Source organism: Balaenoptera physalus (assembly GCF_965194825.1).
Source record: "Balaenoptera physalus genome assembly, chromosome: 19".
Classification (NCBI taxonomy): domain Eukaryota; kingdom Metazoa; phylum Chordata; class Mammalia; order Artiodactyla; family Balaenopteridae; genus Balaenoptera; species Balaenoptera physalus.
Genome location: NC_138900.1, coordinates 49713723 through 49741531, shown reverse-complemented (window position 1 = coordinate 49741531; position 27809 = coordinate 49713723). Strand labels below are relative to the sequence as shown.

The window sequence follows — 27809 nt, the reverse complement described above, 5'->3', positions numbered from 1 at the left end:
GTTCATTGCAGCACTATTTACAATAGCCAGGTTCATGGAAACGACGTAAATGCCCATCGACAAACGAATGGATAAAGAAGTTGTGGTACATATATACGATGGTATATTACTCAGCCATAAAAAGGAATGAAATTGGGTCATTTGTTGAGACGTGGATGGATCTAGAGACTGTCATACAGAGTGAGGTAAGTCACAATGAGAAAAACAAATGTCGTATATTAACGCATGTATGTGGAACCTAGAAAAATGGTACAGATGAACCAGTTTGCAGGGCAGAAGTTGAGACACAGATGTAGAGAACAAACATATGTACACCAAGGGGGGAAAGCCGCGGCGGGGTGCAGATGTTGGTGTGATGAATTGGGCGATTGGGATTGACATGTATACACTGATGTGTATAAAATTGATGACTAATAAGAACCTGCTGTATAAAAAAATAAATTAAATAAAATTTAAATATTAAAAAAAAAAGATACTATCAATATGGACTTCCCTGTTGGCGTAGTGGGTAAGAATCCGCCTGCCAACAGGTTCAATCCCTGGTCCAGGAAGATCCCACATACCACGGAGCAACTAAGCCCGTGTGCCACAACTACTGAGCCTGCTCTATAGAGCCCGAGAGCCACAACTACTGAGCCTGCATGCCACAACTACTGAAGCCCGCACGCCTAGAGCCCATGCTCCACAACAAGAGAAGGCACTGCAATGAGAAGCCCACGCACCAGAATGAACAGTAGCCCCTACTCGCCACAACTAGAGAAAGCCCACGCACAGCAACAAGGACCCAACACAGTCAAAAATAAAAACAAATAAATTAATTTTTTTTAAATGGGCAAAGGACTTGAATAGACATTTCTCCAAAGAAGATATATAAATTGCCAACAAGCACATGAAAATACGTTCAACATCATTGGTCATTAAGAAAATGCAAATCAAAACCACAATGATACCACTTCAGACCCACTAGAATGGCTTCAATTTTAAAACAAAAATAAACAAAAAGAAAAGGAAAGAAAAAACAAACAAAAAACCCCTAGAAAATAACAACTGTTGTGTTGGTGAGGATGTGGAAAAACAGGAAACCTTATAATGGTTGTGGCCAAGTAAAATGGTGCAGATGTTAAGGAAAACAGTTTGACATTGCCTTAAAAAGTTAAACATAAAACTACCACAGGACCCAGCAATTCTACCTCTAGGTGTATACCCAAGAGAATGCAAATATATGTCTTCAAAGAAGCTTTGACGCAAATATTTACAGCAACATTACTCATAATAGCCATAAGGTAGAAACAATAAAAATGACCATCAATGAATGAATAGGGCAGCAAATTATGGTACATACATACAGTGGAATACTATTCAGCCATAAAAAGAAGCAAAGTATTAACAGATGCTGCAACCTGGATGAACCTGGAAAACATTATGCTAAGGAAAAGAAGCCAGACAAAAAAGGTCACATATTGTATGATGTCTTTTATATGATATTTCTAGAATAGGCAAAAGCAGATTAGAGGTTACTGAGGATGGAGGGGGAGGAGGAAATGGGGAGTGATTACTTAATGGGTATCACTCATATCAGGTATTTTTTTTTTAATCAGGTATTTTAAAGAGGTGATGAAAAAGTTTTGAAACTAGAGAGAGCTGACAGTTGCACAATACTGTAAATACACTAAACACCACTTTAACTGTATTCTTTAAAATGGTTAATTGTGTTATGTAAATTTCACCTCAATAAAAAACAAAAACAAACTGAAAGAACTTCCACAAAGAGAACTGAAAACACACATTTACCCATTCCCTACTGAAACTCCACTAAAGGATAGTAAAAGAATTTTTTTTTTAAGAGTGTAAACTCACAAGAACAAAAAGAACAGCAGATGAAACCATGGCAACAGAACTTTTAGAAGCTGGAATGCAGGACACATGGTAACTGATTTAGCACCTGAAAAAGCTAAAACTTAAGCCAACAGTGAAAAGAAAACTTATTTCCAAAGAACTCCAAACACTCAGGAAATGCACTACCAGGTACTTTTGGAAGTAGAGGTGAAGGCAAAGCTGAAAACAAGACTGGCACAAAGTTTGTTTATTTAGTGAGTCACTAACCACCTCCCCAATTTCCCACACCTCCTAACTCCGCACTGCTGGATAACTGTCCCTCTAGGCAGAAGGCTAGAGATTTTCTGAATAGGTAAAACAGGTTACCTGAGAGCCAGGGTAACCATACTGAAATCAGACTGATGAACTAAATGTCTCTCTAAAACTTGTATATTGAAACCCCCAGCACTTTTCCCTCCCTTGTCACAGTTTAATAATGGACTTATACTCTGCAGACAATAGACTGACATCACAGTTAACCTAGTACAACTCCTACGATGAGGCCTGCAGTTAGCAAGTGCCACTTGTGATCACAGAACTGCCATTTTTTGTGCCCCATTTTAAAAAATAAACAGACAGCCAAAGATCATTAAAGACCCGAGAAAAGCTTCAACATTAAAGACAGAGGCAAAAAGAGAAGAAAAGAAAGGTGGAGGAAAAAGACTATGCAATAGGATGGAAACCTCAACAATAAAACCAAAACCTATCCTCAATAACCTCAGAGAAAAAAAGAAGATATTGCAACACAGAAACAAAAACATGTGCTGACTTAAAAAGATAAGAAAGAGCCCGTAGAAATTAAAAATAACAGTGTGCCACAACTACTGAAGCCCACGTGCCTAGAGCCCGTAATCAAGAGAAGCCACCACAATGAGAAGCCCACGCACTGCAATGAAGAGTAGCCTCCGCTCGCCGTGACTAGAGAAAGCTCGCATGCAGCAATGAAGACCCAACGTAGACAAAAATTTAAAAAATAAATAAATTTAAAAGAAAAGAAAGATCAAGTTGAAGAAACTCCTCCAAAGAGTTCAGCAAAGAGACAAAGGAAATGGGAGAGAATATGAGAATTTGTCCAGGAAGTCCCACAGTTGAAACTTTAGGTTCCAAAAGAAGAGAGAAGAAAATGAAGAGGAATAAAGGATCACTGAAAGTCCAGCACAATGGGTGAAAACAGATCCATACACATCATCATGACATTTCAGAATACAAAAGACAAAGAGAAAAACCTAAAAGACTGGGAAGAGAGAAACAGGTTACACATGAAGAATCGAGAATTAGAATGTCATCAGACTGCTCAAAAACAACTCTGGAAACTGAAGAAAATGGAGAGCAATACCTTCAAAAATTTGAGAAAAAATTATATCTAATCTAGATTTCTAAAACCAGCCATAATTAAGTGTGAGGAGAGAATAAAGACATTTAAAAATATGTACAGTCTCAAATATTTACCTCCCATTACTTTCCATAAGCTATTGAAATAAATATTCCACCAAAATGAGTGTGAAGTAACCAAGCAAAAGGAAGACATGTAACACGTATGCAAGACAGGGGAAGAAGGGGAAGAAGGAAGGTGAGGTAGAGGCAGGGTCAAGGAACTACTTTTTCCAGAATAAGCTTTACTGAACAATTTGATTCTTTAAACTAAGGCATGTATAACTTTGACAATACTTGTAATAACTAAAAAAAAAAAAAAATAGTACTTTGTAAGAAAAATGAGAGTTAACAGCTACTGGCTAAATTCACAATGATTCAGTAACTTGGAAAGAAAAATGAAAACATTACCAAAAAATGAGTAATAAAAAAGCAAAATTCTGTGTAAAATGAAATTATATTAGCACAGCTAGAGTAGAAAAAATAATGCAATAAAGAAGCAAGAGAGGGACTTCCCTGGTGGTCCAGCGGTTAAGACTCCACACTCCCAATGCAGGGGGCCCGGGTTCGATCTCTGGTCAGGGAACTAGATCCCACATGCTGCAACTAAGAGACGCATGCTGCAACTAAAAAGATCCCACATGCCGCAACGAAGATCCTGCATGCCGCAAATAAGATCCAGCACAGCCAAATAAGTAAATAAATTATTTTTTTTAAAAAGCAGCAGCAAGAGAAAGTGAACTAATTTATACCCCAAATTCATTAAGCAGAGGAAATCCACTTCATTCAAGAACGTATTAAGAAGCTAGTACACTGAATGCTAGAATGAATGTGGAATTTCAAACAGGTACTCAATTCCACTATATCCCACCAAAGCAGAAAGAAAATACTTCCTGAGAAGAGTTTTTAAAAGCAAGGGCCTCCACTGTCTTTAGGTTCTATCATTACTGAAAAATAATAATAAGGAACAGTTGACCAAAGGAATTCTCACAAGGGAAAGAAAAAACAGAAGAATCATTTACTTAGCATTACTATGCTTGATTACAGGGAAAAAGTCAATAGCATAGAAATGGGGCTGCAATCATAGCTTAACATCCACATGTTGGAAAAAAATAAGATCATCTTATTTATTTAAATTTAGTCATCTATAGAATACGTACTAGTCTGATTTTGTCTGGAAAAAAAAAAAAAAAAAAAAGCCAAGGGACTTCCCTGGTGGCGCAGTGGTTAAGAATCCGCCTGCCAATGCAGGGGACACGGGTTTGAGCCCTGGTCCGGGAAGATCCCACATGCCGTGGAACAACTAAGCCCATGTGCCACAACTACTGAGGCTGCGCTCTAGAGCCCATGAGCCACAACTACTGAAGCCCGTGCGCCTAGAGCCCAAGCTCTGCAACAATAGAAGCCACTGCAATGAGAAGCCTGTGAGCCGCAACGAAGAGTAGCCCCTGCTCGCTGAAACTAGAGAAAGCCGACACGCAGCAACGAAGACCCAACGCAGCCAAAAATAAATAAATATATTAAAATTTTAAAAAAGCCAGAACAATTTTCTCCTAAGATAGCCATTATAGTGTCCTACAAGGAGAAAACAATTAAGAGAAAATTAAATCTACCTAGATTATAATAATAAGGCTTTGAGCCCATCCCATGTGACATTCTCATGAATAGGGCAAGAAATCATGGTAGCAATTAGGTAGGTAAATTGTTTTGAAAACAGAGACATGGGTATCAGCATTTAGAACTTATCCTTTTCAAGTTACTTATGAATAAACAATATAAAGATATCAAATATATGTTTATGTTTCCCAATATTATACTATCTGTATTAATTATACATAATGGCAGGTACTACAGAAGACAAAATTCAAATGACCATGAGAAGCTGAGGAAAAATCCCTTAAGAGAGAAAACAACGAAGTGTTCTTATGATGATTCCAACACAAATACAGAACACAGTAAGACCACATTAGACGAAAATTGGGTTGTGTATCATATTTAGGAGGTAGCATGGACTAACTCAATAAGCAAAGGAGAAAAATACAATGGAGAACCCTGTCTTTGGAGTCAAATATACCACTTACTAGCTGCCTTACCTTCATTAAGTTAATTAATCTGAGTTTCAATTACCTCATCTGTAAATTGAGGACAATATCTACACTGAAAGGTTGCTGTGAGGATTCTAGATAATCTATATCAACACCTATTATCATATCTGGAATAGACATCAAATAAATGTTAGACTTATTATATATAACATTTAACAGAACAGAAACAAATCTGGGTCTCAATAATCTGCATATTACTATTGACTATAATTTTTAAGTCAATGATGGAGTTCCACTACTTAAAAAACTAACAGCAGGGAATTCTCTGATGGTCCAGTGGTTAGGACTCCATGCTTTCACTGCCAAGGGTCCAGGTTCGATCCCTGGTCAGGGAACTAAGATCCCACAAGCCACGTGACACAGTCAAAAAACAAACAAACAAACAAAAAGACTGACAGTGTATTATCAAATAATAATAAAAGCATAATATAAGAATTTTAAAAGTAGTCCTCTAATGAACCACACCAGTAAGTCCTTTACCACAGTGATATGAATACTAATCCTTATGCCTTCAATGAGTGTACAAGAACCACGGTGTCTAGAAAGAAATGTCATGTAATATAATCCCTCCATTTCTCCCAAACCCAGTATTCTCTTTTACATCTTGTTTCTTCTCTTAATCCCTTATTACTCTTCACTTTTCCCCTGGTCTTCAGGCTACAAACAAGGATGACACCTTCCCCCCCCACCCCCGACTCCTCTCTGCTCTCGATCTCTTAACAGAATACTCCCTCCCATCCCTATCTCTCAAATTTAAAGTTGGTTCCCTTAAGGACACTGCTTCTCTAGTAGTCATTGTAATGTATGGATGCCCACCCATCAACTCTCAAATTCATATTTTGGGCTCAAAAGATAGAGTCAACACTCTTTCAACTATTCCTACACGCCTCTCCCAGCTTTTGGAACATTTCTTACCAGTTTTTGGAAGGCCCACACCATCCAGCTAAATCACCTTCCACCTGTTATTACCAGTATCTAATGGCCTTTAGGTCACTGGCATCTGACACAGGCTTCCTCGACACTCCATGTCTACTTGATCCTAGGTGTCTTCAACATCCTTGCCCTTCACCCCTCACCTTACTTTAGTATCCAACTCCCAGGAACCTAACTTGGACTTTGACATTGCCAGAGCTCATTTAACATCTGTAATCTTTTTTTTAGAAATTCACGTTCGTTCGTTCATTCATTCATTCATTCATTCATTTATTTATTTATGACTGTGTTGGGTCTTCGTTTCTCTGCGAGGGCTTTCTCTAATTGTGGCAAGTGGGGACCACTCTTCATCGCGGTGCGCGGGCCTCTCACCATCGCGGCCTCTCTTGTTGCGGAGCACAGGCTCCAGACGCGCAGGCTCAGTAGTTGTGGCTCACGGGCCCAGTTGCTCCGTGGCATGTGGGATCTTCCCAGACCAGGGCTCGAACCCGTGTCCCCTGCATTGGCAGGCAGATTCTCAACCACTGCGCCACCAGGGAAGCCCTAACATCTGTAATCTTAAACTCAAATTCCCATCTCTGAACACTAGCCCTAACTATTCATCACTCTCTTCTCTTATTCCATTATACCCACTGTGTTACCTCATCTAGATGCAGTCTCTGAACCCCTCCCTTTTCTTTCAAACTATCTTTCATCTCCTGGCTTTACTTCCTTCCTTATCTAGTCTGTATCTCAAATTCCATCACTTCAACGGCCTTCTTCCTGGTAGCTCATTTCCATCCACTCTTTGACCTTCCTTCCATACAGCAAATTTCAGCCCAGAATCAATCCAATCATCTGTCTTCTGTTATTACACCTGAACAGTCAACTATTGCTGTGGGGGTAGGGAGAAGAGGATAACAACCATCCAGACTGGTAGAAACACAAATCTTCAAATTGCCTGCTGAGCTGAGCCCTGAAGGCCACTCAGTAATGTTTTTGCTTTTTTCTGCTCAGCTCCCTCTCTTATTTTCCATATCCCAAACCTCTAATCTCTTCAGTCATCGTCTCCATAGTGACACCCCATTTAGCAAGGGATCCTGACCCTACTTGACAAAGAGCCAATATCTCCTATGCCACCCTCAAAAATACATCTATACAAATTCTACATTTATCCTTTTCATTTCTTCCTTTCTCGTAAAAAAAGTGACTCATATCAGATATAAAGCTATTCTCTCCACCTATGATCTAATTCCAGCCCCGAATTCCATCAGCTATCTTCTCTTTCATAACTTCAACCTTCCCCTTCTCTCCTTCTCTCACTGGCTACTTCCTTCAATCTCTCACTTCCTTTAAAAAGCTTCCCTGAGATCTGAATTCTTCTTTAGGGTCTTCTCCCTCCTCCTTCCTCTAAAACACTGGTTTCTCAATAGGGGACAATTTTGCCCCACAGGGAACATTTGACAATGTCTAGAAGCATTTTCGATTGTCACAGCCAGAGGGATACAACTGACATATGGCGAGTAGGGGCCAGGGATGCTGATGCTGCATCATGATGTGGGCCCATGATGTGGCCTTTTTTTTGGTCACACTGCGTGGCTTGCGGGATCTTAGTTCCCCAACCAGGGATCGAACCCGTGCCCCCTGCAGTGGAAGGGCAAGTCCCAACCACTGGACAGCCAGGGATTCCCTCAGCTCCCTTTAAAACAAAGAACTATCTAGTCCAAAACGTCTATAATAGGACTTCCCTGGTGGCGCAGTGGTTAGGACTCTGTGCTCCCAATACAGGGGGCCAGGGTTCAATCCCTGGTCAGGGAACTAGATCCCACACGCATGCCGCAGCTAGGAGTGTGCATGCCGAAACTGGGGAGCCCACGTGCCACAAGTGAGGAGCCCACCTGCCACAACCAAATAAATAAATAAATAAATAATGTCAATAATGCCAAAGTTGAGAGAACTTGCTCTAAAAACTAAATTTTTAGAAACAGTAGTGTACTGTCACTGTCTCCACTTCTTCACTTTCCAGTGTTATCTGGCTTCAGATATACTGCACCAGTATCAATCGCCTTGAAAAAGCAGATATTAACCACTCCTCTTTCTTAAAATTCTCTGTTTGAAAGGCGATAATGAAAATGAAAGCAGAAAACAGAGAATAGAGAAAAATTAATGAAACCAAAACGATTCTATGAGAAGACCAAGTGAATTAAAAACTTACGTTCACACAAAAACCTGTATGTGACTCTTCACAGAAGATTTATTCATAATTGCCAAATATCAAGAGGAACCAAAATATCTTTCAACAGGTAAATGGATAAACTGTGATATATCCATACAGTGGAATACTTTATAGTGATAAAAAGGAACTAGATATTTATTCATACAATGACACAGATGAAGCTTAAATGCATTTTGCAAAGTGAAAGAAACCAGACATAAAGGTAAGAGGGAGTGGGTGAATTTTTAAAATAATGAAACTGTTCTATATGGTATTAGGGTAAGGAATAAATAACTCTGTGCATTTGCCAAAGCCCAAAGAACTATACATCACAAAGAATGAAACTTTAAACTATGCAACTTTAAAAAAAAACAACCAGGGGGACTTCCCTGGCGGTCCAGTGGTTAAGACTTCGCCTTCCAATGCAGGGGGTGAGGGTTCGATCCCTGGTCGGGATGCTAAGATCTCACATGCCTTGCGGCCAAAAAACCAAAACATAAAACAGAAGCAATATTGTAACAAAATTCAAAAAAGACTTTAAAAATGGTCCACATCAAAAAAAAATCTTTAAAAATAAATAAAAAATCAATGAGGGGTTTGGGGGATTCTAGGATGGAATGCACACCATGTGAAAAGAATGTACTGTTACAAGCATATGACACTCAAACAGTATCCAGAATACCAGAATATATAAAGAACTCTTAAAACTCAACAACAAAAAGACAAACAACCCAATTTAAAAAGGGAAATATTTTTAGGACTTGCATACACATTTCAGCAAAGAAGATGTAAAAATAGCCAGTAAGCACATGAAAAGATGTTCAACATTGTTAGTCGTTAGAGAAATGCAAATCAAAACCACAGTGAGAGACCACAATAGAAAAATAACAAGTATTAGCAAGGATGTGGAGAAACTGGAACTCTTGTACACTGCTGATAGGAATATAAAATGGTGCAGCTAGTTTGGAAAACAGTTTGGCATATTCTAAAATTTATATGCAAAGGCAAAAGGTTTAGAATAGCCAAAACAATCTGGAAAAGAACAAAGTTGGAAAAATGATCTGATTTCAAGAGTTACTATAAAGGTACAGAAATGACAGTGCAGTATCTGTAAAGAACAGACACACAACTCAACATAGAACACAGTCGAAAAAAAAACTCACACATATATGGTCAACTGATTTTTGAAAAAGGTGCAAAGGTAATGCAGTGGAAAAAGATAGCTCTTTCAACAAATGGGGCTGGAAGAATTGGATATCCATATGTAAAAACAGTGAACTTGGGTCCATACCTCACACCATACACACAAAAAATTAACTCAAAATAGAACACAGACCTAAATACAATACCCAAAACTATAAAACCTCCAAAAGAAAACCTTGGAGAAAATCTTTGTGAGCTCAGGTTAAGCAGATTTCTTTTTCTTTTTTTTTTCAATTTATTTTATTTTTTGAAAGGTATATACTTCATTTATAGTTATTATAAAATGTTAGCTATACTCCCCCTGTTGTACAATATATACTTGTAGCTGTTTTTCCATTTAGTAGTTTGTACCTCTTAATCCTCTACCTCTTTATTGCCCCTCTTCCTTTCCCTCTCCCCACTGGTAACCACTAGTTTGTTCTCTATGAGTCTGCTTCTTTTTTGTTATACAGGTTAGGCAAAGATTTCTCAGCTGTAACATCAAAAGCACAATCCATAAAAGAACAAATTGATAAATCAAACTTCATCAAAACTAAAAACCTCTGCAAAAGACACTGTTAATGAAAAGACAAGCCATAGATTAAGAGAAACTCTTTGCAAAGCATATATCCGATAAAGGACTTGTGTCTAAAAACAGTAAACATTGCTCAAAACTCAACAATAAAAAAAATTTTTAAAGATGCAAAGACTTCAATAGATGCTTGACCAAAAATGATATACAGATAATTAAAAAAAGATGCTTAATAGTGTTAGTCATTAGGGGAATATCAATTAAAACCATAATGAGATATCGTTACACACACACACATCAGAATGGCTAAAATAAGAAATGCTGATAATACCAGATGCTGCCTAAGATGCGGAGAAACTCGGTAACCTGTGCACTACAGGTGGGAATGTGAAAGTTTGGCAATTTCTTATAAAACTTAACTCACATATTGCAGGTTGGGGGGCAACTGCACTTTTAGTCATTTATACAAGAGAAATGAAAACTTATATCCACACAAAAATCTACCCACAAATGTTCACAGTAACTTTATTCACAACAGCCAATAACTGGAAATAACCAAATGTCCTTCAACGGGTAAAAGGTTAAACAAATTGTAATACATCCGTATCACGGAATACTACTCAGTAATTAAAAGGAGCAAATTTAATATATGTAACAACTTGGAAGGATCACCAAGGAATTATACTGAGTGCAAAAGCCAATCTCAAAAGGTTAAATAGTACAATATATGACTCAATTTATTTAACATTTTCTTAAAATAAAATTATAGAGATAGAGAACAGATTAGTGGTTACCAGGAATTAGAGACTGGGGTGGGGAGGTGGGAGGGAAGAAGGGTGGCTATAAAGGGATTAATGAGATGGAACTTTGTGGTAATGAATAGTTCTGCATCTTGATTGTGGCAGTGGATACACGAACCTACACATGTGATAAAATTGCACAGAACTTATATGGGAAAAGAATCTAAAAAGAGTGGATATATGTATATGTATAACTGATTCACTTTGCTGTACAGCAGAAACTAACACAACACTATGAATCAATTGTACTCCAATAAAAATTATTTTTAAAAAATTTTTTAAATTGTCCAGAACTACACATACACACAGAGAGTGCATGTAAAAATGGTGACAAGTGAATAAGTTTGGTGGATTGTAGCAATGTCATTTTCCTGGTCTTGATATTATACTATAGTTATGCAAGAGTTTATCATTGGGAGAAACTGAGTAAAGGATACCCAGAAACTCCCTCTCTGTATTTTTTGCAACATTCTGTAAATCTACAATTATTTCAATATGAAAAGCTTTTTTCAATAGGCAAAAGACTTAAACAGACGCTTCACCAAAAAAGACATACAGATGGCAAAAAAGCACATAAAAAGATGTTCAACAGCATTAGTCATTAGGGAAGTATAAAATAAAACCACAAGGAGATACTACTACACACCTATTAGAATGACTAAAATTAAAAAGACTGACCAAACCAAACACAGGTGAAAATGTGGAAATGTACATTTTCACTGCTAGTAAGGAATGTGAAACAATATATCCACTTTGGAAAACAGTTTATCAGTCTCTCAAAAAGTTAAACATACCTACCACATGATCCAATCATAGGTCCAAGGATAACGGAAATATGTGCCCACACAAAGACTTATACATGATGTTCAAGCAGCTTTATTTGTAAGCCAAAACAATCCAAAAGTCCATCAAGAGGTGAATGGATAAACAAATTGTGGGATATGCATACAATGGAAACTACTCTCCAATAAGAATGAATGATAAAATATCTAGGAATAAACCTACCTAAGGAGACAAAAGACCTGTATGCAGAAAATTATAAGACACTGATGAAAGAAATTAAAGATGATACAAATAGATGGAGAGATATACCATGTTCCTGGATTGGAAGAATCAACATTGTGAAAATGACTCTACTACCCAAAGCAATCTACAGATTCAATGCAATCCCTATCAAACTACCACTGGCATTTTTCACAGAACTAGAACAAACAATTTCACAATTTGTATGGAAACACAAAAGACCCCGAATAGCCAAAGCAATCTTGAGAACGAAAAATGGAGCTGGGGGAATCAGGCTCCCTGACTTCAGACTATATTACAAAGCTTCAGTAATCAAGACAGTTTGGTACTGGCACAAAAACAGAAATATAGATCAATGGAACAGGATAGAAAGCCCAGAGATAAACCCACACACATATGGGCACCTTATTTTTGATAAAGGAGGCAAGCATATACAGTGGAGAAAAGACAGCCTCTTCAATAAGTGGTGCTGGGAAAATTGGACAGGTACATGTAAAAGTATGAAAATAGAACACTCCCTGACACCATGCACAAAAATAAACTCAAAATGGATTAAAGACCTAAGTGTAAGGGCAGACACTATCAAACTCTTAGAGGAAAACATAGGCAGAACACTCTATGACATACATCACAGCAAGATTCTTTTTGACCCAGCTCCCGGAGAAATGGAAATAAGAACACAAATAAACAAATGGGACCTAATGAAACTTAAAAGCTTTTGCACAGCAAAGGAAACCATAAACAAGACCAAAAGACAACCATCAGAATGGGAGAAAATATTTGCAAATGAAGCAACTGACAAAGGATTAATCTCCAAGATTTACAAGCAGCTCATGCAGCTCAATAACAAAAAAACGAACAACCCAATCCAAAAATGGGCCGAAGACCTAAATAGACATTTCTCCAAAGAAGATATACAGATGGCCTACAGACACATGAAAGAATGCTCAACATCATTAATCATTAGAGAAATGCAAATCAAAACTACAATGAGATATCATCTCACACCGGTCAGAATGGCCATCATCAAAAAATCTAGAAACAATAAATGCTGGAGAGGGTGTGGAGGAAAGGGAACACTCTTGCACTGTTGGTGGGAATGTAAATTGATACAGCCACTATGGAGAACAGTATGGAGATTCCTTAAAAAACTACGAATAGAACTACCATACGACCCAGCAATCCCACTACTGGGCATATACCCTGAGAAAACCATAGGTCAAAAAGAGTCATGTACCAAAATGTTCATTGCAGCTCTATTTACAATAGCCAGGACATGGAAGCAATCTAAATGTCCATCGACAGATGAATGGATAAAGAAGATGTGGCACATATATACGATGGAATATTACTCAGCCGTAAAAAGAAATGAAATGGAGGTATTTGTAATGAGGTGGATGGAGTTAGAGTCTGTCATACAGAGTGAAGTAAGTCAGAAAGAGAAAAACAAATACAGTATGCTAACACATATATACGGAATCTAAGGGGAAAAAAAAAAAAAAAAAAAGGCCATGAAGAACCTAGTGGCAAGACGGGAATAAAGACACAGACCTACTAGAGAATGGACTTGAGGATATGGGGAGGGGGTGGGGTGAGATGTGACAGGGTAAGAGAGTGTCATGGACATATATACACTACCAAATGTAAAATAGATAACTAGTGGGAAGCAGCCGCATAGCACAGGGAGATCAGCTCGGTGCTTTGTGACCACCTAGAGGGATGGGATGGGGAGGGTGGGAGGGAGGGAGATGCAAGAGGGAAGAGAAATGGGAACATATTGTATATGTATAACTGATTCACTTTGTTATAAAGCAGAAGCTAACACACCATTGTAAGGCAATTATACTTCAATAAAGATGTTAAAAAAAAAAAAAAAAAAAAAATGTTTTAAACTGAATTTGCCAAAACAAAATAATGATTTCTAAGTGGGTTCTGAAGTTGGCAAAACATGTTCATTTTGGCTTAGTTTAGACTTGATACAATAGCTTTTTAACTAGAAACTGCTTAGATGAGCAGGAAAAGTACCAGATTTAGCTTTCAATGCACTGTTCTATAGATTTTGCTTTGAAGGTTGCTTGTTTTTCACAGTGTTATATGTACCCCCAAATGTGCTTGCTTTTAAATTTTACAGGCATTGAAGTGAGAATATGCTTAAGTGGAGTTCAAGTGGTGTTTATAAGTTGGCAGAAACTCAGAATATGACAAGAATCACAATTTTCAAATGTCTAAACATTGTAGCTTTCTATATACAAATGTCTGAAGGGTTTTTTTTTTGTTTTTTATTTTTTTTTTGCATTGACTGGCAAAGTCAACATTACTATCCAACTTGTATTGTTTTCACTGTATGGTAACTAATGAAGTACTTCCCTGCACCACAGAACTACAATGCTGTAAAAGCTGGAAGCAAAGTCACAATTATGTATAATCACAGGGTCAGAATGAAATAAGGCAACTCCATTATTTACTGCAAATAAACACCATTTAAAAAAAAAAAAAAAAAAAAAAAAAAAAGAATGAATGACCTGGGACCTCCCTGGTGATCCAGTGGCTAAGACTCCACGCTCCCAATGCAGGAGGCCCGGGGTTCGATCCCTGGTCAGGGAACTAGATCTCACATGCCTCAACTAAAGAGTCTGCATGCCGCAACCAAAAAAAAAAGATCCTGCATGCCACAACTAAAGATCCCGCATGCCACAACGAAGATCTCGTGTGCCCCAAGTAAGACCCAATGCAAACAAATAAATAAATAAATATTTTTTAAAAAATGAATGACCTATTGATAGGCTCATTAACATGGATGAATCTCAAAATAACAATGTCAAATGAAAGAAATCAGACCAAAAAAACTATATACTTCATGATTCCATTTATACGTTTTCTATAGTGATTTCAGCGGTTGTCTGGGAAAAGGGGAAAAGTGTGTGGGTAGGAATGATGACAAAGGACACATGGAAACTTTTGGGGTGATGGATATGTTTACTACCTTTAATGTGATTAAATTTCCATAGATATACATGTGTCAAAACTTGCCAAACTGTACACTTCAAATAAATAGTTTATTACTGAAGGGGATCAGGATATGCTACTCCAAAATAAGCAACTTTGGCATAAGGATTATTTGAGCTGAAGTCAATTGAAAAACAGCAGACAGGAAGAACTCTCTGCCCTCTCCCTTTCTGCCCAAAAGCTGGGCATAAATTTCCCTTTATAAAGGTGTTCCCCTCTCCCGTTCCAGGAAGAGAACTACTCCTATCTGCATAACAAATCTTACAAAACAACCCTCATTTATCATACATTTCCTAGTCACCTACCCACAACTTACACCCCACCAGAAGTCCAAACCCCCTTTTTACTTTGTCTAGTCTCTTTTCCACACTTTACCACTCTTTGGTAAAACAGTATATAAGCCTTCCAGACTTTTCATAGTACTCGGTATATTTTATTAAAATGAATCACCTTTCCCCCTTCCCACCTCCAAATCTGTTTCTCACAGTTGACCAAAATTAGAAAAACAGAAATAATCCTAGTCTCCTTCCTCTCCTTAGTCAATTGATACCAGTCCTTTTGATTTCTTTCCAAATCTATCTCAGCGTCATTCCCAACTTGCCATCTCCACTCCTCTGCCCATTATCATTTCTCAGAACAACACTGCTCTTGCCTCCATTCCTGCCTTACTCAATCCATTATGCACAGTGTAGCAGAGAGATCTAAGCCACAAATCTGACATTCCTGTCCAGCTTGGAATCCTTTGACAGCTCCCTGTCTTCAATCTAAAATCCAAACTCCTCAATACAGCATAACAGGCTCTCCTTCTCCAGCCACATCTGGATATTACAGGCTGATCTTCAACCTTCCAAAATGAAAGGACCATGCTAACTTGTGTTTTGGGGAGTGGTCATCAATGGGCCTGAAATGTATTTCCTACCCTATCTACCTAAAGCAAATCATCCTACTGGATTCAGCTCAATTGTAACCTCTTCTGTGACCTCTCAAAGTTAAACTCTGTCATTTACGCTCTCAGAGGGCCTTCTCTGTACCTGTATTACTGCTGTATTTAAAATACATCCACTCCAATAAACTGAATCATATTCATACATAATAATACTGACACAGTAAGTTTTTCTTTTAATTAATTAATTAATTTGTTTATCTTTGGTTGCATTGGGTCTTTGTTGCTGCGTGCGGGCTTTCTCTAGTTGCGGTGAGCGGGGGCTACCCTTCATTGCGGTGAGCAGGCTTCTCACTGCAGTGGCTACTCTTGTTGCAGAGCACGGGCTCTAGGCGCACAGGCTTTAGTAGTTGCAGCACGTGGGCTCAGTAGTTGTGGCTCGCAGGCTCAGTAGCTGTGGCGCACGGGCTTAGTTGCTCCGTGGCATGTGGGATCTTCCCGACCAGGGACAGAACTGTGTCCCCTGCACTGGCAGGCGGATTCTTAACCACTGCGCCACCAGACAAGTCCCACTGCTACCATTTAAAAATGTCTAGGGCAGGCGGGAGTAAGAAGCATCCCTCAAGCGGCCATTCTGAGCCAAAAGCAGAAAATCTAGTCACAGGAACACATGTGTAACTTGTAAACCCTGGCTCAGACATGTTTGAGTCCATGTGCTTCACCATGAGTCTTGGTTTTACCAAACGAAAAACTATTTCTGTACTTAAACTCTTCCTGGGAGGAGAGAGGCAAGAGGAATACTAGAAAGAGCCCAAGTCAGAAAACCTGGGTTCAAATCCCAACCCTTCTACTTTCTAGATGGTCAAATCTACCTTCATTTCTGCTTCCTCAGGTAAAATGGAAACAGTACCTTCCTCTTCAGGTTATCATGAGACTTAGAAATAATGTATATAAAAATAACTTGCACATAAATAGGTAGTCAATAATATTGGATTAAATATTTACCTAACAACACACAAAAAAAGGAACAGTTACAAAAATGATCAAAATTATAGGCTGTGCAAAAACAACTCTAGGATTTTCAAGCAGAAATTAAGCAATTTACTAGAGAAGAACAAAGACTAGGAGCCAGAGATCCTGGGTCTCTGTTTTGTAACTAACTAGTTAAATGACCCTGGGCAAACCATCCTGAGCCTCAATTTCCTCTCTTATAAAATAAAAGAATTAAATTAGCCTGAAATTATTCTGTGCTTTTTAAGCAGTGTCACTCAACTAGTAATAGATATGAATTTAGAACCCAGATCTAGTTCAGTACTACCTCAAAATAATGTTTCTAAATTGCCTCACAAAAGAAAAAGACTATGAAATAATATGCGGATGGCAGAGGCAGTTCAGACAAATGGGTAGAAGGAAAGATTTCATGTTAGGACTGAAAAGAGATAAATAAAACTAAAGATGATGAACTTGATACTAATGTACAGAGTAAGGGATATAAAAAAGGTAAAGCACAGGGGACTTCCCTGGTGGTGCAGTGGATAAGAATTCGCCTGCCAATACAGGGGACAAGGGTTCAATCCCTGGTCCAGGAAGACCCCACATGCCATGGAGCAACTAAGCCCGAGAGCCACAACTACTGAGCCTGCATGCTGCAACTACTGAAGCCCACACGCCTAGAGCCCGTGCTCCGCAACAAGAGAAGCCACCGCAATGAGAAGCCTGTGCACTGCAACAAAGAGTAGCCCCCGCTCGCCGCAACTAGAGAAAGCCTGCGTGCAGCAATGAAGACCCAACACAGCCCAAAAAAAAAAAAAAAGGTAAAGCACAATGAGGAAAACGAGTGAAGAGGCAGGTTACAGACACAAGGGAGCAGGAATCAAAGATAATCTTAGCTGTGACTTTCAAAATTTACTTGGGAGGTTATAAAGTATGAAGAAAAAACTACACAAATCCAAACAGGAGGTAACTAAGACTTGATTTTGGCCATAGAGCAGAGAAAGGGGAAGATATAACTCATTTTCAGGAAGTGGCATAATTTATCAACCAACTAATCCAATAAAAAGACAGCAATAGGGGCTTCCCTGGTGGCGCAGTGGTTAAGAATCCACCTGCCAATGCAGGGGACAAGGGTTGGAGCCCTGGTCCGGGAAGATCCCACATGCCACGGAGCAACTAAGCCCGTGCACCACAACTACTGAGCCTGTGCTCTAGAGCCTCCGAGCCACAACTACTGAAGCCCGCGCGCCTAGAGCCCGCGCTCTGCAACAAGAGAAGCCACCACAGTGAGAAGCCCGCGCACCGCAACGAAGAGTAGCCCCCGCGCTCTGCAACTAGAGAAAAGCCTGCACGCAGCAACGAAGACCCAACGCAGCCAAAAATAAATAAATAAATTTTTTTAAAAAATTACATAAATAAATAAATAAATAAATAAAATTCACAAACTGTCCATTAAAGTGTTCTGGCCAATGATGGAAAAAAATGTTTCTAGAAATATTTTTACATGTGATATAAATCAACATTATTGAAAAAAGTTATAATTTCAAAGCTCACATAATCCTAACTATTTTCTAATTAAACAGCAAAGCTGATGAAAATTTAATACAAAATTAAGAAATATAAAAATTTTAAGACACTGAAAACGTATTTTAAAATATTAAAAATCTCACCTGCTTGTGAAACATAAGACATATGGAAACTGTACATTTTGTAGGAAAATGAAGCCTTCAAGCTACTTCTCCAGTGTACCTGAGACTTTCAGGCTTTCATAAAGATGCATTTCCCTTACACACAGGAATACCAATATGTTAACTAGAACTGTCCCAACGATTAAATGTCAGCTATCAATTCACAGACAATTCATACAACATTCTGCTTAAATATTACAGGTCTAATTGTTCCTCTCTTCTCAAGTTTACCAAATTCAGGCAAACAGGTGAGAGTCATGCAATATAATTATATAAACATTACCAGAAATGCTGAAATATATGCAGACTCATGCTATGTTTGAGCTAAAATTATGGCTGTTAAAAAAGCTTGCTACTGCTTGTGACTCTCCTAAGCCTCCCCGAACAAACTCACTCCTCTTAAATTCCACTGTTACTTGAACCTCATATGGCATGCCTGGGCAAATTTGATGACTTGGATTTTGTTTTAGAAGCTAGGCTTACTGCCAAGTCTGCTGTGTCTACTCCCCTGACCCACCAGGACAGCTTTAGACAACACCTCCCTTATTTATGTTACTGCTGTGAGCAGTCAAACTACTGCTTACTATCAAATGAGGCTCAACCTACTCAGGTTTCCTAACTCTCAGGAGTAATGCAATTGACTTCAATGTATTCTGGCTTTCTCAACCTCACCTCTTACTTAAAATAAAACATCACCATATTGAATCACCAACTACTCAATACTAAGAAGGAAAGTAAAGGGCGTTAAACTTCACAATCAGTAACACAACTAATTATCTTCTCTTAAAATATTCCATTTTATATATTAGTATTTTATTTATTACTTTTTCTGAAGAACAACAAACTCCACAATTTCTTACCAAAAATGTCCTCATGATCATACTTCACTGAAAAAATAAATACAGAGCAAGACTCAAAAGCAGAATTTGGGATATACTTCAATAAAAATACAGTAATTTTAGGCGAAGTTTACTGGTTGCCACAGAAAGGCAAGTCATACTAAGAAGTTGATTCTACAATTTACCTTAAGTTAATATCTCAAATGCCCTTAAATACTTAAGATTCAGGCCTTACTAGACCCCCACAATTTCTTAGCAATGTACATAATGCCAAGCTTTAATTTTCGTATCATCTAATAAAACTACAGTATTACCTCTAATATTTTAGAATATATGCCAAAATAGCCCTTCTGTATTGGCAAATGGGAAAATCTAAGAAAGCACAGGTATAGCAATGCTCTTACAATGATAAAGTTTTAACAAAACAATATGACATTGAAATTTTTTCCTCAATTTTTCCCCATACTCACTAAAACACATTTATTCACTAATCTCCATCACAAAATTCTGCTAGTACCCTCAGGAGCATCCTCTACCCCTATCAGGAAAAGTGTCAAGGAAACAGAATATTATATTATTCTTCCAAGTGAAATGGTGAAATGTTTATCACTGACTCAATCACTTAATATATATTCTCACTGCATTCGAGTCTAAAGAAAAAGCTGACCTATGGTATGAAAGTAAGGTTCAGCAGTAATCAAATCTTCCTTTACAGTATCTAATGCGCCATGCAAACACACCATTAATTTCTACAGGAAACCATACAAGCAACTTCTCTTTTTTCATACTGATTTAAATATCCAATTATACTTAGTATGGTTAGCAAATTAACCATCCTTCAAACCATACTTAATTCAAGAAAGTAGAAAAACGTAATTAAAAGCAAGTGACCTTCAGTACTTATGTTTAGTAAGGTATGAGAAAGAAGGTAACATTGAAAAAATAATAGAATTAAGAGGAAAAAATTAGAATATCTAAGACAAATATTCCAACTCATCTAAGAAAGGTTTAAAAGACAGGATCTCTCATCTGCCCCTACTCTCTCTAAATGTTTTATTTTAGTATAGGAAAAAGGTCTAGGAAATAGGAGGAAATAAAAAATAACCTATCGTCAGTTTTTGTGTGTTTTTAAAAAAATGTTAACCACCATCACTTAATGAGTACCACTGGGCCAAGGACTGTGCTAAGAGCTTTAAATATATTATCTCATTTAAAACAAGATAAAACAAAACCACTGAGTATAAATTATCAATAAAAACCAAAAAATGAGAAAATGAAATTATCTAAAAGACAGTAAATTATAAAGAACAGAACCAGATGTCCAAGCACCAAACAAAGTAGAACACTACAGATTAAAGACTAGGACAATGATCTAGAAAAAGTTCCTCAACTTCATTTTTTTAATTTTTATTTTAAAATTTTTTCCAACTTTATGTGAAAAAGGTATATACTAAACTGGTATCTGATAAAACTACACTTATCATAAAGTAACTTTCTTACAAAAATACATATTGTATCTAAGATATTTCTCCCCTTTCAAAAGCAGCAGGAGGTAAGACATAACACACCTATAGCACACCCTCCTCCCAGTGACTCTCATTCAGTGCTAAAAAGTCAATGTTTAGTAATGAACAAACCCTGAGAATGAAACTTTGAATTTGAAACATAAAGATTATTACAACATCAAACTAAATTAGAGATATACAATCAATACACTAAAATAGAGCACCAGAAACTGCCCTTTATAATGGCAAAATATAATGGCAAATAATATTAATGAAATACATTAAACACTTACCAATTTTAAATTCTCTATTTACTATTGAGGTAGCTCTTCATTTTGAAACTAGGTATTAAGTAAAACAAATGTAAACATAGTATTTTGATTCATTTTTAACTGGAAAAAAATCAAAGTGAACACTGTCCTATTTAAAAAAAACAAAAAGCTAAAGACTAGGATCTTATATTTTCTTTAATGGAAAAATCTCAAAACACCTTGGTAAGCAATAAACTTAAAAAGTCAGTTACTGGCGATATATGTTTATGTATAGCTGATTCACTTTGTTATACAGCAGAAACTAACACACCACTGTAAAGCAATTATACTCCAATAAAGATGTTAAAAAAAAAAAGTCACAACATATCGAACTTATCAAGTGTCAAATCATCAAATCATCTAATTTGTACTTTAACAAGCTTGCTTAGGATATTCACTAAATTCAGCCCCTTGGCTTGTTCTCAGTCTCCATGCACTATCCCCCCCCCACCTCCAAATATTTTTCAAAAATCTTCTGTATGGAAATTTAGATGTGATACAAGTACTCTTAAGCCTTTAGAGAGAAGGAAAACCTGCAGCTCAAAATTACCAAGATCTGCTGTCTTACAGAATTGACCAATAAAAGTCAAAGAACTGAAACAAGTCTCATAAACTTCCCCTACCACCAAAAAACAACAACAACAACAACAAAAAAAAACCTGTAAGGACTGACTCAAAACTTAAGTGGTACTTTTTCATTAACTGAACAAATACTGGTTGCCTACTATGTTAAACGCACTGTGCTAGGCATCTATGAACAAGATACAGACATTATCAATGCCCTCATGGAATGTTCTGCTTCAGTGAGGAAGAGAATTCAGAAACAAGTAAACTCACTGATATGACCCAATACTGATCTGAATCCTAGTAAGCAATTTTACTCTCATGGCCCACTTTACTTCATATTATCATCCTAAATGTAGGTCAGTTAATCCACTTAGTTCCTTCAAACTACACACTCATAATTATGCATAGTAAAATGAAATCAGGGACTTCCCTGGTGGCGCAGTGGTTGAGAATCCGCCTGCCAAAGCAGGGGACACGGGTTTGATCCCTGGTCCCAGAAGATCCCACATGCCGCGGAGCAACTAAGCCAGTGCGCCACAACTACTGAGCCTGCACTCTAGAGCCCACGAGCCACAACTACTGAGCCCGAGTGGCCACAACTACTGAAGCCCGTGAGCCTAGAGCCAGTGCTCCACAACAACAGAAGCTACCGCAATGAGAAGCCCAACAAATATAAAATAAATAAATAAAATTTTTAAAAAAGAAATGATTTAAAAAATGAAATTAATTTTGTGGACAAATAACTTTGAAACCTTAGTTTTGAATAACACATCCTTTTCAATAGAATTAAAAAATTAGCTCATAGGTGTTCATAGCAGCACTATTTACAATAGCCTAAAGGTAGAAACAGCTCATGTCCTGTCCATCTATGGATGAATAAACAAATTGGAGTATATATACAACAGAACGTGATTCAGTCATTAAAAAAGAATGACGTACTGCGATGTTCTACAGCATGGATGAACCACAAAAACACTATGCTAAGTGAAAGAAGCCAGACACAAAAGGTCACATATGTATGATTCCATTTATATGAAATATCCAGGATAGGTAAATCCATAGAGACAGATCCCAGATTAGAGATTCGGCTGCCAGGGACCTGAAGGGGAAAAGGGAGAATGAGGAGCAACTCCTTAGTGGGTTTGGGGTTTCCTTTTGGGGTGATGAAAATGTTTTGAAATTAGATGTGGTGGTTGCACAACACTGGGAATGCACTAAATGCCACTGAATCATTCAATTAAAAATGGTTTATGTCATGTGTATTTCAACCTAATTTTTTTTAATTTACAAAAAATAGCTACTAGAGGAGATATGAGGATATATGTATATGTATAGCTGATTCACTTTGTTATAACGCAGAAACTAACACACCACTGTAAAGCAATTATATTCCAATAAAGATGTTAAAAAAAAAATAGACTACTTTAAAGTGGACTTTTTGTCACAAATAAAACTGCTCAAGTTTAACTTTGGGAAAATCAGCTGTAAATAAAGTTTCAAACCTTAACTCCTCTAGACCCATTTAATATGAAAATGTTTTTTTAGGGGTTTTATGGCAAAAATCATTCCTTAAATAGCTGTTTTCATAGCATTTAAATGTTACTTAATGTTTTGGATGTACATACAACTCCTATTTGATGATAATCCTTTATTACTCATATGTTTGGTTAACATCTTTATTGATCATATATTTGGTATTTAATGTACTCTAATCAAGTTTGTGCCCAATAAAGGTTTGCTGACATCATCAACTTTATCTTCTTTATAATGAAAACACTCATTCAAACAAGATTTTATTTTGTTAAATCCCCATAATTTAAGTACAATTCAATGCAACCCTCTCCACCAATGCCACTTTCCCCCTGTTTCTACCTCTATTATAAGCTGCACCACCATTCAGTCAGCCTAGTAGCACAGTTATTTGGGTTATGTGCCCCCCATTCCATTTCCCAAGCTCCTTGAGGGGCCTCAGTTCTTTCTGCATCCATCGTAACACTACCTAACACTACCTTGAGCATAATAGGTGCTCAAATGATGTCAGTGGAATTGAAAAAAACGCAGCCAACAAATAACTACTGTAAATTATTTACTATGTTGAGAAAGACATCTAACATATAAAGACTAATAGGACTGATAATACAGTACAAATACTTCCCAGAGAATACTTATGCCATACGTTCAGATATGTTTTTCAGTGCTACCCTACAGAACAGTCTCTTGAACATCAATATGAACATAAGGTAATTCACCTAACACCGGAAAAAATAAAAGGGGATTAGTCTTATCCATCTCCCTTTTGAAGTTCGCCTGCATAAGTAATAAGGAAACTGAACTTAATGAACCACACTATTCCAAACCAGGTCACAGGAGAGTCCCCAACCATCCTGTTTCTATTTCCTGACTGGTCTGACCTCCAAGCATTATGGTGCCCAGCCTTTCACGCTCTCCTTTAAAACCCAACTCATGATCTCCTTTAAAACATCTTCCGAGGTGAGCTTTTTCTTAAAATAAAAACTGACTTCCAGAACTTTCTAGGAAAATTACAAACACGGCACCCCGCTTTTAAAAATCTTCCGAAACACTTAGCTCAAAAAAAAAGAAACCCAGTTTTCGGAAAAGTCCCGTTATAGTTACACTTCGAATTAAATGTGGGCCATTAACTTGCACAAGTGGAAGTTAACACTACAGCGTAACTCTCCTAGCAAAGTAGATTTAAACAGACATGCGCACGAATTTTAGGGAGCTCCTGCACTTCCAGAATGCGCATCTTTCAAATGCAGATTGTTTTTAAAACCTAGAATAGATGAAAAACCAAACCTGCTTACACTTCACAGGGACATTTCCTCCGCACCACGCTGGCAAAGCAGCGACAACCAGACGCCACCTGGGCAGCGGCCCCGACCCTCGGCCTCCAAACCCCGGGCGTCCACTGGCCACAGGCGTCCCGGAGTCCAGTTCCCCACTAGTTTGCTTCCAGCCTAGCCCGCGGCCACTTCCACGTCGCTGCGACCCACACGCCTCCTCAGCGGTTTAAATCCGCTCTTCACTCACCACACACACACACGATGTTACCAGACACTCACCACACACACACACACGCGCGCGATGTTACCAGCCACTCACCACACACACACACCACACACGATGTTACCACTCACCCCCCCCCACACACACAATGTTACATCACCACATACACACACACACACACACACACACGATGTTACCAGACACTCACCCCCCCCCCCCCCCCACACACACACGATGTTACCAGACCCGGGACAACCAAGGGACCAGGCAGGGAGGGGGCGAGCTCTTGCGAGCGAGAAGAGCTGACGCTCCTCGTTCCCGCCCCGCCCGGCACCCACCTGCAGGCCGCGAGACCGGGGGCGGCGGTGGCGGCGCCCCGTCCTCGCCAAAGACGAGTTTAAAGTCGAGCTCGTCGTGGGCGCCACAGTTTGCAGTAGTCATCGGCGTGGCCCAGGGTGCTGCGGCTCCTCCTCAGGCGGCGGCGGCGGCGGCGGCGGCGGCGGCTCCTCAGCGCCGCTTCATGCCGGGCCGCGCCGGCCAGGAGGTTGCAGCTCCGCAGCAAACTTTCCGGGCGGGGACCGCGACGTCGAGCGTTCCGTTCCGAACTCTAAAACTGGCCGCGCGCCGAACCGCACCAGGAGCCGCCACCACTGCCAGTCGTCGATGCCCAAGCTGCCACGGTCGCCTTAGACGATATTCCCCGCCCCCCTACAGCGGCCGCCACCGGCGCGCTCCCGCGCCGTGCCGCGAGCCCGGTCCCGCCCCCTACCGCGCGCCCATCTGACCCGGCCGCCCATAGGCCACTGGCGCCGCGGACGAGCCCGATGGCACCGCCCCCTCACCGGCCTACCGCGTGACTACCTCTCCAGGAGAAGGAAGTCACGTGATTATGGAGAGCCGGATAGCCCTACTACCTCTTGGGAGTCGTAGTTTGCATCAACTCCTTCTAAGCCAGGACCCGGTACCAGGGTGTGAGGTCGATAGCGCTCTAATTATATTGAGGGGCCCACCACCTGCCAGTCAGAGATCCCTTGCCTTATTAGGCAGACCCCACGTTGGGGAAGGAGCGCCAAGAGCCTTGGGGTTAAGGGTGCGGTGACACGCGGCTGCAGTGTTACTCCTGCCTGGCTGCGTTTGGGGAAGGTAACAGCGCCCCGGAGGGTTACGTGGACATCACTCACTCCCTCATCCCTTTACCCCAGCCTTAATGGCGGAGTCTTGAGAAGGCTGGGACTGGGTCGGGCTTCCAGCTAAGGTGGGGCGGAGCCGGAGGAAACCTGGGTTGCGCAACGAGGCCCAAGTCTGAGCTACCAGTCGCTGCAGACGCACCCTTGCGGGGCGGGGTCTGCGCTTTGCTGGCTGAGCCTTTGTCTGCTCGCCGTCAGCCGGCCTGGCAGCTGCTCCTTCGAGGACAGCCGGCGCATTCGAGGCCTTGGCAAAGCCCAGGGGCAGGGTCTGTCCCTGCTGTAAATCAGGCCGACTGAACGGGAAAACCCCGTCGTGAACTCGCACCATTCAACGGGCTCTGTGACCTCTGCATCCCGATGCACATCGGTTAAAGCAGGAGGGATTGTGTTACCCAAACTGAGTGGCTGTTAGGGGGGAGGAAATGACACTGCGTCAGAACAGTTTCACTCTCTGCCCCTCCCCAGTGGGCCTGTCTTGCCTGGAGACTACCCAAGATGCCTCCTCCTGGGCCCTGAGGTGGAGGCCGGGCCCAGGGACGCTGAGCCTGGCTTGTTTACTTAGGACTCCTCCAAGGCACAGGGTGGACAGAGAGCTGGAAGAGGTGGCGGTGACCAACTCCCCTAGCTCCAGGCTGCGAAGGGCACAGCATCCCTAGAAGTGTGTTGCCAGAGGAACCAAGTTGCTATGTCTCAGAAACTTGGGTGCAGGTGCAAGAGCCCAGGCACATCCCACGCTGTCCACAAAAGCCACTGGAGAAGAGGGCAAGGTGGAGCACCCTCCAGAGATGTCTCAGTATGTAGACTGACAACCTGAGCTACCAGGGAGCCCTAGGGAGAGCCCAACTAGGCCTAGGGTCAGGAGGACAGGGAACGTACAGAGCCGTTGAGACGTTTATCTTGGATTGGTTCACCCCTGAGGTCAGAAAACTTCCTGCCCTGTGCTCTGTACCCATGCCTGTGCTGGACCTGGGGAGGCAGAGATAAATTAATCTCCCTTCAGGCATCAGGGAGAGGAGGCAAGCAAATCTATAATCACTGTCCAAAGAGATTAGGGCTGTGCCAAGAGCTCAGAGAAGGCTCATAATCTCCCAGGCTGCAGGCGTCCACAAGGCTAAGTAAGAATTGGAGAGATGGGCAAGAAGTGAGAAAGATGGTTCCAGGCAGAGAACAGATTTCCAAAGACTTGGAGACCAGAGAGTTCACGCAGTGAACAGGAGCCAAAGGTAAAGCCAGATGAAGGGGCAGGGTACTGCAAGCCACTGCAAGGTATCTGGACTTTATCCTGCGTGCAGGAGGGAGCCACAAAAGGGTTTCCAGCAGAAGACTTCCATGTTCAGAATTCTGAATGAATCTCTGGATTGGAGTGGGGGAGGGGAAGGTTAGAGGCAGAAGGAGATAACAGTAGTCAAGGAGAGGGAGCAAATGGTATTAAGTGGGTGAAACAGCCTTTCAATAAGCAGTACTGCCTTCAAAGGATCTCCAACCTTGAGGGCCTAGGTGTGGAATTTAGAGCCCAAACTCCACACTAATTTTACAGCTTTCGGCCCCAGGCAGATCGTTGGTCTGCCAATTAGTACTACATGTAACATGACCCTTAGTATAGTAAAAGGCCCCAGAAGCTTAGCCAGCTCACCTCTCCTCGTCATAAAATGATGCAGTTTCAGGATGTGTGCCCCCTACCACCCCCCACCCCACAATACCTCCCAGGTTATCATCTGGATGGAGAAAATGGACCTTCATATAACCCCTCTGCCCTCCACACATGACTTTACCTGAACCAGGGGCTCA

At 40.0% G+C, this 27809-nt stretch overlaps 1 protein-coding gene across 1 annotated transcript in view; it reads right to left on the bottom strand.

Moving 5' to 3' along the window:
* Positions 1-25664, bottom strand: part of NFATC3 (nuclear factor of activated T cells 3) — a 124535-nt gene extending 98871 nt beyond the window's left edge. The window contains 1 exon segment of the mRNA XM_082436038.1: positions 25173-25664. Coding sequence (XP_082292164.1) covers positions 25173-25275 — 103 coding nt within the window. The 5' untranslated portion in view covers positions 25276-25664.
* Positions 25665-27809: the final 2145 nt, after the last annotated feature.